At 34.8% G+C, this 10,224-nt stretch overlaps 1 protein-coding gene across 1 annotated transcript; it reads right to left on the reverse strand.

Annotated features, from left to right (window-relative positions):
• Nucleotides 1-5,699: 5,699 nt before the first annotated feature.
• LOC134693230 (uncharacterized) lies at nucleotides 5,700-9,925 on the reverse strand. Its single transcript, XM_063553971.1, has 2 exons — nucleotides 9,804-9,925; nucleotides 5,700-7,790 (listed from the first exon to the last, which is right to left on the reverse strand). Exon 2 carries the CDS (start codon nucleotides 7,788-7,790, stop codon nucleotides 5,844-5,846), a length of 1,947 nt encoding a protein of 648 aa, XP_063410041.1. The 5' UTR covers nucleotides 9,804-9,925; the 3' UTR covers nucleotides 5,700-5,843.
• Between the last annotated feature and the right edge of the window lie 299 nt (nucleotides 9,926-10,224).

A 10,224-nucleotide genomic window follows, 5' to 3' on the forward strand; every position in this document is an offset into this window, starting at 1 on the left:
GAATATTATAATGTAATTTAATACGGAGAAATAGTTTTAACTCGTGTTTTGTGAATAAAGCAATAAATAACTATACATGTGCTTAAGATAGTTCACATTTTGTAAGTTAGTTTTATTTACTCTCGTTTGTACATATGTTAACTAATTTCCAAATACCAACTTGAGTGTTTAAAATTATGAAATCATTTTAGATATAGAAAAAACGTTAGAGTTCTCTAAGCACACATCCTGTTTTAATTCTATTGCTTTTAATTTTTTGTTTTTGGAGAGTACGACCCGTTGACATAGCGTGAAATTGTTTCCTGCCAAAAAGGAGAAAAAAACAGATAAATCAACCATAAAAAAGGAAAAATGCAGCATATCATCACTGCAGTAGGGAAAAGGAAACAGGACATATTACTAAACTGTCCAAAGGAAAAAGGTTAGATAACACTTCTGCCAAAATTGAAAAAAAACAACAGATAAGTCTATCTCCCGAAAGGAAATAGGACAGACAACTAACTTCCAAAAGGAAGAGGTCAGATAACACTTTTGCCAAAATTGATAAAAAAACAACAACAACAACAGATAAGTCTATTTCCCGAAAGGAAATAGGACAGACAACTAACTTCCAAACGGAAGAGGTCAGATAACACTTTTGCCAAAATTGATTAAAAAAAAACAACAACAGATAAGTCTATTTCCCGAAAGGAAATAGGACAGACAACTAACTTCCAAACGGAAGAGGTCAGATAACACTTTTGCCAAAATTGATAAAAAAAAAAAACAAAAAAAAACAGATAAGTCTCTTTCCCGAAAGAAAATAGGACAGACAACTAAATTCAAAGGAAAAGGGATAATAGTTCTGCCAAAGGAAAAAGGACAGACAACACTACTGTCAATAAGGAAAAAGGATAAATATCACTTTCAGAAAGAAATAAAGAAAGACAACACTTCTTCCGAAGTAAACGAAAGACAATACTTCTTCCTAACGAAAATGACTGATAACACTTCTCTCGAAAGAAAAAAGACAGACAACTCTTCTCACAAAAGAAAAAAAGACAGAAAAAACTAGTACCCAAAGGAAATATGAAGATATCACTTCTCCTAAATAAAAACAGACACACAACGCTACTTACTACCCAAAGGAAAAAGGACAGATAACGCGTCTTCGAAAGGAAAAAAGAAAAAGAACGGATAACACTTCTCCCGAAAGAAAATAGACAGACAATACTTCTACCCAAATGAAAAAGGACGGATAACACTTCTCCCGAAAGAAAATAGACAGACAACACTTCTACCCAAATGACAAAGGACGGATAACACTTCTCCCGAAAGAAAATAGACAAACAACACTTCTACCCAGATGAAAAAAGACGGATAACACTTCTCCCGAATGAAAATAGACCGAAAACACTTCTACCCAAATGAAAAAGGACGGATAACACTTCTCCCGAAAGAAAATAGACAGACAACACTTCTACCCAAATGAAAAAGGACGGATAACACTTCTCCCGAAAGAAAATAGACAAACAACACTTCTACCCAGATGAAAAAGGACGGATAACACTTCTCCCGACCGAAAATAGACAAACAACACTTCTACCCGAATGAAAAAGGACGGATAACACTTATCCAGAATGCAAATAGATAAACAACACTTCTACCCAAATGAAAAAGGACGGATAACACTTTTCCAAAAGAAAATAGACTGAAAACACTTCTACCCAAATGAAAAAGGACGGATAACACTTCTCCCGAAAGAAAATAGACAGACAACACTTCTACCCAAATGAAAAAGAACGGATAACACTTCTCCCGAAAGAAAATAGACAAACAACACTTCTACCCAGATGAAAAAGGACGGATAACACTTCTCCCTAAAGAAAATAGACAAACAACACTTCTACCCAAATGAAAAAGGACGGATAACACTTCTCCAGAAAGCAAATAGACAAACAACACTTCTACCCAAATGAAAAAGGACGGCTTACACTTTCCCGAAAGAAAATAGACAGACACCACTTCTACCCAAAAGAAAAAGGACGGAGAACACTTCTCCCGAAAGAAAATAGACAGACAACACTTCTACCAAATCAAAAAGGACGGATAACACTTCTCCCGAAAGAAAATAGACAGACAATACTTCTACCCAGATGAAAAAGGACGGATAACACTTCACCCGAAAGAAAATAGACAAACAACACGTCTACCCAAATGAAAAAGGACGGATAACACTTTTCCAAAAGAAAATAGACTGAAAACACTTCTACCCAAATGAAAAAGGACGGATAACACGTATGCGACAAGAAAAAGGATAGAAAGTCTACTATCCACTGGCGAAGAACGATAACACCTCTGTATAAAAGGGAAAGGACAGTTTACTTACGATAACACTTCTGCCAGAAAAAAGTGAAGATACCACTTCTGACAAATAGAAAGGGGTAGATACGTCTACAGCCTAAAGGATAAGGGACAGACAACTACACAGTCCACAGGAAAGGCCCAGACAACCTAATACCTCAAGGAAAAGATTAAATAAGACGTTTGTTCAAAAGAAAAAGAAAAAATAATATTGATGCCCAAAAGAAAAAAGATGGATACCTGTACGTCCCAAAGTAAAAAGGATAAATAACACCTCTGCCCACAAGTAAAATGAAAGATTACACTACTGACCTAAACCAAAGTGGCAGTTACTTCAAGTGTCCGAAGGAAAAAGTACAGATATTACCACTACCCTAAAGGAAATGAAACAATACTGTTTAAAGGAAAGTTAACCAATAACTCTCCTTCAAAAAGAAAAAAAGACAGATAACTACTACTTTAAAAAAAGAAAAGAAGAAAGGACAGACAACCTTACTGTCCAAAGTAAAATCTCCTTTTTAAGGAAAACAGACAGATTGCTCTATTTCAAAAATTAAAAAGGACAGATAACTTAACTGCAAAAAAGAAAAATGTCAGATAACACCACTGTTCAAAAGGAAAAGGCAAATTCTTCTTTTAAAAGGAAAAATGACATTCTTCCAAAAAAAGGGACAGATAAAACTTCTCCCAAAAGGAAGAAAAGAACAGAAACCTCTACTTCCCGAAGGAAAAAGGACAGATAACTCAACTAACAAAAGAAAAAGTGACAGATAATGCTTCTCTCCAAAGGAAGAAAAGGACAAATACCTCTTCTAACAAAAGAAAAAGGGACAGATAGTGCTTCTCTCCAAAGGAAGAAAAGGACAAATAACTCAACTAACAAAAGATAAAGGAACAGATAATACTTCTCTACAAAAGGTAAAAAAGAATAGATGACTCTAGTTTCCTAAAAATGACAGCCATTACAACTTCCCAAAGGGGAACAGGGCTAATTCTACTTAGAGTAAAAAGGGCAGATTACGCTACTGTTCAAAGGAAAAGGACAAATAACTCTATTACCCAAAAGAAAAGGACAGATCACTCCAAAAGGAAAAAAAAAAGATACATCCTACCGCCTAACGAGAAAAGGAGATTACGTTACTGCCTACAGGAAAAAGGACAGATAACACTTGCCCAAAGGAAAACGACAGATATCTACTGCATAACGGCAAAAAAGACAGATTATTCTAGTAACTAAAGGAAAAAGAACAGATAACCCTTCTTCTCAAAGAAAAAGGACAAAATATTCTCCTGCCAGAAAGAAAAGAGAGAGATACATGTAACTCTACTGCTCAAATGGAAATGACAGGTTTATATACGGTATAAGGGTAACTAGACATATTACTCTAAAACTAATGAATCAGATGACAATATTACCTAAAGAAAAGCAGAAAGGTAACAGGACAGACAATTCTACTGCTAAAAAGAAAGAAAAAACATATCACTCTACTTCCGAAAGGAAAAAGGACAAATAATTCTTCTGTCTAAAAGTAAAAAGAACAGATAAAACTACTACACTGAGTGCAAATGACACATAAGTCTACTGCCCAATGGAAAAACACTATAGCCTAAAAAAAAAGATTACTCTACTGCTCAAAGTAAAATGACATCAAACACTACTGCCCAAAAGTTTAAAGGACAGGTAGCGCTGCTGTATTAAGGAAAAGGGACACATAGCTCAACTTTCCAAAGGAAAAATGACAGCCAACACCACTGCCCATAAGGAAAAGGGCAAATTCGACTTTTAATTAAAAGAAAATAGATAGCTTTGACCTCTACTTCTAAAAAAAAGACCAAATATCACTATTACCCAAAGGAAAATGACAGATAACTCTACTGCTTAAAGGCAAAAAAAGACAGATTACTTTAGAAACTAAGGAAAAAAGACAGATAAGCATTCTTCTCAATAAAAGCAAGGATACTGTAGTATACCGCTGTTAGAAATTCATAAATCGATTGAGCAAAACTAATCCGGGTTACAAACTAAAACTGAGGGAAACACATCAAATATAAGAGAACTACGACACAACAGAAATACAACATTAAAATGAAACACACACAGAAACGAACTACATGACTTTTGTATAATATAACAATGGCTATTTTCCTGACTTGGTACAGGACATTTTAAGAAAGAACAATGGTGAATTGATCCTGGTTTTGTGGCATGCCAAACCTCCCGCTTTTATGGCAATGATAAATATATTAACATTGAAATGACAACATAACATTACAGGACTGCAGTACAAGTAAATGGGATAACATATAGGACAGAGAAACACACGAATAATAGCTAGCAAAAGGTGCCAGGTTTAAAATTTAATACACCAGACGCGCGTTTCGTCCACACAAGACTAGCCAGTGACGATCAGATGAAAACAGTTCGAAAGCCAAAACAAGTACAAAGTCGACGAGCATTGAGGACCAAAAGTTCCAAAAAGTTGTGCCTAATAAATAAAAAAAGTAATTCACAAGAACTCGAAGAAATCAACAGAATGAAAATAAAATAAAAATCCGGGAAAGTCTATTACTGTTTTTGGCTCATTTTTAAATGACATTAAAAGTCATTTAAAAACATGACTACAAATAAAAAAAATAGAGTTGAAAGTTTTCTGTTGCGTGATCCATTGAGAGTGGTATGATATTGTATTGTAATTGATTTTTGAAGTAGTTTTTGTTTAATTATCTTTTCTATTGCATTATTCGCATATTTACTGATTTCAGAAAGTCAACATGCAAGGCGGATTCTTAATTACAAAACGTCGACTTTGAATTTGACGGAAACTTACGTGAAAAATTTTGCTAATCAAAAATGGCAAATGTTGGGTTTAAGAATTGAACGAATTAAACTGATTTTTTTCTAGCGGTTAATCACGAAATGATTCATGCAAGGTACAGATTATTATCTATAACATTGAGTAAAAAGGTACAGTCATACACACACACAGCATACAAACCCTCGCTTCAGTTTTTAAATTACTGTATTTGTCCTATTAGATTCGAAATAATTCATGGAAGCCATGAAGGATTGTTTGAAATTTACTCATGGCCTGGGTGTTGGATCTGACCCGTTCTCCTTTTCAAATTGGATTTATCTGCGCATGTGTAGCAGTGTGAAAAGATTATTTTGAACGGAGTAAATAATTTATCATTTATACTCTTTTGAGATGGACAAAACAATCAGCAAGACAAGATCTTTTTGATTTGTTTTGTATTTCATGTATTTTGCTTTGAGTTTTTTTTGCTTTCTTTTTTGTTTTGAAGATTTTTTGCTTTCTTTTTTGTTTTGAGCAAAATCAAAAGAAGATAGACAAAACTAAACAGACCAAATGATCAGTAATACAAGATTAACAAAACAGAGAATTTTTGTCATGAATTTTTTAATATGGTCTACAATGTTTGAGAATGTTTTTCATCAATATAGCCTTATATCTTATCGATGGCATATATGATAATGATAATTAGAAATAAAAACGCTTATTTTTTTCTTTATGTGCGTTCGATTTAGAAAAATAAGATCGAGCCTCTTTCAGTTGTCCACAGATCAACAAAGCTGTTGCTAAACAATGGTAGGCTTCTCCGAGAGCACATCCATGTTCTTCAAGATGTGTTCTAGATACGGATAACCGAAGGTCATCAATTGCTTGCGTACACTGAAAATCTTCCTGTAATCGATATAAACAGAGAAACCTTAGAAAATGAATGTATACTCTCGAAGGTATGTAAGCTATTGTTGTAGCCTGCACATCTAATTCTGGGGGAATAACTCGAGAATTATAATAAAAAGTTATCTCATTTACGACATGATGCTTATTAACATGTCTCCTTTTCCATATCTTATGTCGTATTCCTTCTTTCTCAATCGTAGAAATATTACTGGAAGTTAATGTACATTTTGTGTTGAATAGTTTTCCATTGGTGCATTCCTTCAAAGCATGGAATATAAGTTTAAGAGACGTTCTGTACTGGCCAAAACAATAGAAATATGTTGCTAAATACATCCAACTGGCAACTGAATCTGTATGAAGTCCCATGAAAAGATATGGCAAAAATTTCTTCGATAGTTTATATCTATATCTGTTTGGACATTTTGTGTGACTATCCATACTTTTACCTATCATCTGACAAAACCAACAAAAGGCAATAAATGGCAAGAATCCTTTAGGTCTGATATTCATAATTCTTTTGATAAATACTTTTCCCATTTTTATTGGTTCGGACGGGGTTCCTAAGATACACAACATGCCTGTTAACCGGAGGTATGGCCGTGAATGCATAAGAATAATCGCATTTAATGTACAACAAACTACTTCTGTATCAATTATCTTTGGTGCAAGAGGGGTGTTGCTGAAGAAGTTTGAAAGACAATTACAATTTCTAAAGCACATTATTCCGTTCGAATACAATTCATTCAGAAATATTAAAAAATCGCGATGTTGTTGTCTGTTAAATCTACAATCAAACAAATTGTTCTCGATTATAAAATAATGAGGAAGATATTTGTAGTAAACGTAGTATATGAGTCGCTTAAAACATTTCATAAAACATGGCAATATATTTTCTGGTCGCCACATGGATGGCTCAGATTCCTCAGAAACCCAAAATAGTACGGTTTTCAAGAAATACGAACATAGTAATCCATTAAATTTCTCTTTTTGGTCAATGACCTCCTTTAACATAAGTTTAAAAAGAGCATAACATAAAAGTTGAGTATGTGTAAACGAAAATATCAGATGTTTTTCAGCGACGGAAAAAGACATTCTCCATTCTAAATGTTCATTTGGCGAATCCTTAGTACCTATTGGTACTAACAAAGTACCATAACTGCATATATTTGACACCAATTTCGGAGAAGGCCAAATACGGTCTCTTTTAATCCATGGTTGTGCTTGTTGAATAAAAACTGGACATCGCAGACAAACAGTGATATCAAAATCGTTATTCATATCTGATGCACATGGGCCATGTAAGGTCACAGACCTAAAAAGGTCGACGATCGATACAATCCAATGTCGTATACGTCCACTTTCAAACCGCAATTCCTGTCCATATGGAGTAGAAAGCCAATTTACTAGTGCATCATAATGACAGCTGTTACCTTTTAATTGAGTAAAGCAAGGTTTACAGTCATCAGTATCCATAACAAAATTATTCGGAATAAGAAACGAATTGTCTGTTCTTTCTTCACTCACATTCACCGATCTTAATAGACACATTACGTCTATATCACTCTTCATGTGTAAGCCTTCTGCCTTGCTTCCACTAGTTACTATTAAAAAGTGTTTCTTTTCTGTGAAATAATCTACTGTCGCATAGAATTGCCGTCTTGCTTTTACAACTTCCGCTGATCCTATTGTCTCACACAAACAATGGTAAAGTCGTCTGCAAATGTTTTGGTCAGTTTCCATCTGTTAAAGTAAGTAAAGTTACTAATAATATGGGAACCACTGCAATTAAATTATTTTAATCATTGATTATTGTTCGTAATGCCAAATTATCATTGCAATATGAATCAAAGGATAATGAAATTTATATAGTGATTTATACAGGGTGTTTGGTGTGAGACGGATCTATCGAACAACGCATTGTATTGGATAAAGGGTCGGATTTATGGAACAACACATTGTATCGGATAAAGAGTTGGATCTATGAAATAACACGTTGTATTGGAGGATGAAAAGTCTGATCTATGGAACAACGCACTGTATTGGATGAAGAGTATGAACTATGGAACAACACATTGTATATGATGAAGAGTCGGAACTATGGAACAACACATTGTATATGATGAAGAGTCGGAACTATGGAACACCACATTGTATATGATGAAGAGTCGGATCTATGGAACAACACATTGCATTGGATGAAGAGTCGGACCTATGGAACAACAGATTGAATTGGCCGAAGAGTCGGACCTATGGAACAATACATTGTATCGGATGATGATGAGTCGGATCTATAGAACAACAAATTGTATCGGATGAAGAGTTGGAGCTATAGAACAACACCTTGCATCAGATGAAAAGTCGGATCTATGGAACAACACAATGTATTCGAGGATGAAGAGTCGAATCTATAGCACAACACATTGTATTGAACGAAGAGTCGGAACTATGGAACAACACAATGTATTGGATGAAGAGTCGGTACTATGGAACAAAACATTGTATCGGATGATGAGTCGGAACTTTGGAACAACAAATTGTATTGGACGAAGAGTCGGAACTATGAAACAACACATTTTATAGATGAAGAGTCAGAACTTAGGAACAACACATTGTATTGGACGAAGAGTCAGAACTATGGAACAACAAATTGTATTGGATGAAGAGTCGGATCTATGGAACAACACATTGTATTAGACGAAGAGTCGGAACTATGGAACAACACATTGTATTGGATGAAGAGATAGAGCTATCGAACAGCACATTGTATTCGAGGATGAAGAGTCGGATCTATGGAACAACACATTGTATTGGACGAAGAGTCAGAACTATGGAACAACAAATTGTATTGGATGAAGAGTCGGATCTATGGAACAACACATTGTATTAGACGAAGAGTCGGAACTATGGAACAACACATTGTATTGGAAGAAGAGTCGGAACTATGGAACAACACAATGTATTGGATGAAGAGTCGGTACTATGGAACAAAACATTGTATCGGATGATGAGTCGGAACTTTGGAACAACACATTGTATTGGACGAAGAGTCGGAACTATGAAACAACACATTTTATAGATGAAGAGTCGGAACTTAGGAACTACACATTGTATTGGATGAAGAGATGGAGCTATCGAACAGCACATTGTATTCGAGGATGAAGAGTCGGATCTATGGAACAACACATTGTATTGGACGAAGAGTCGGAACTATGGAACAACAAATTGTATTGGATGAAGAGTCGGATCTATGGAACAACACATTGTATTGGATGAAGAGTCGGATCTATGGAACAACACATTGTATTAGACGAAGAGTCGGAACTATGGAACAACACATTGTATTGGATGAAGAGTCGGAACTATTGAACAACACATTGTATTGGATGAAGAGTCAGATCTATGGAACAACACATTGTACTGGACGATGAAGAGTCGGATCTATGGAACAACACATTGTATTTGAGGATAGAGGGTCGGATCTATGGAACAACCCATTGTATCGGGTGAAGAGTCGGATCTATGGAACAACAAATTGTATCGGATAAAGAGTCGGATTTATGGAACAACACATTGAATTGGATGAGATGGGATTAAACAGTTTTGATCCTCTTATCCGGAATTCTTTAGTAGTCTCATCATTTTTTCACATTCCTTACCCGAAACTTAAACAGAAATAACTGTATTGTGCACTAACTGTGTACATGCATTGCAATGAATAAAGGTTTGTTATTAAGAAAATAAAACACTACTCACTTTGATCACTCTGTGTCCAGTTATTTAATTGACATAAAAGAATAAAACGTCTGATACATATACGTAAAGAGAGGAAGTTCATCATATCTTTACAATAGAGTTAGCTGATGGGCGAATCCTTTTGTTTATTTTCATTTCCTGTCGTATGCATTGTGAACCAAGTGTTTCACACCATTAGTCAGACACTTTCTATTCGTTTATTAAAGGAAAACATCTTTTGGATACGAGTAAAAGTATTTTATAACATGACTTTTTTCTCTTTACTTTTCGATGGTACTCAACAACAATTTAATAATCTTTATAGAAATACAAGTATTGTGAAATGGGATTTTTTAATCTACACTTTAAAATACTTCAGGGTGTCTTTCTCCATCTTGGATTTGGAAATACCAGAAAACACGGTCTAGATCTTTAATAGAAG

The sequence above is a fragment of the Mytilus trossulus genome, chromosome 12 (genome assembly GCF_036588685.1).
Source record: "Mytilus trossulus isolate FHL-02 chromosome 12, PNRI_Mtr1.1.1.hap1, whole genome shotgun sequence".
Taxonomy (NCBI): domain Eukaryota; kingdom Metazoa; phylum Mollusca; class Bivalvia; order Mytilida; family Mytilidae; genus Mytilus; species Mytilus trossulus.

Bases quoted from the DNA above. Each gene is read 5' to 3' on its own strand.
- LOC134693230 (XM_063553971.1), bottom strand. From the start codon at position 7,790: ATGGAAACTGACCAAAACATTTGCAGACGACTTTACCATTGTTTGTGT.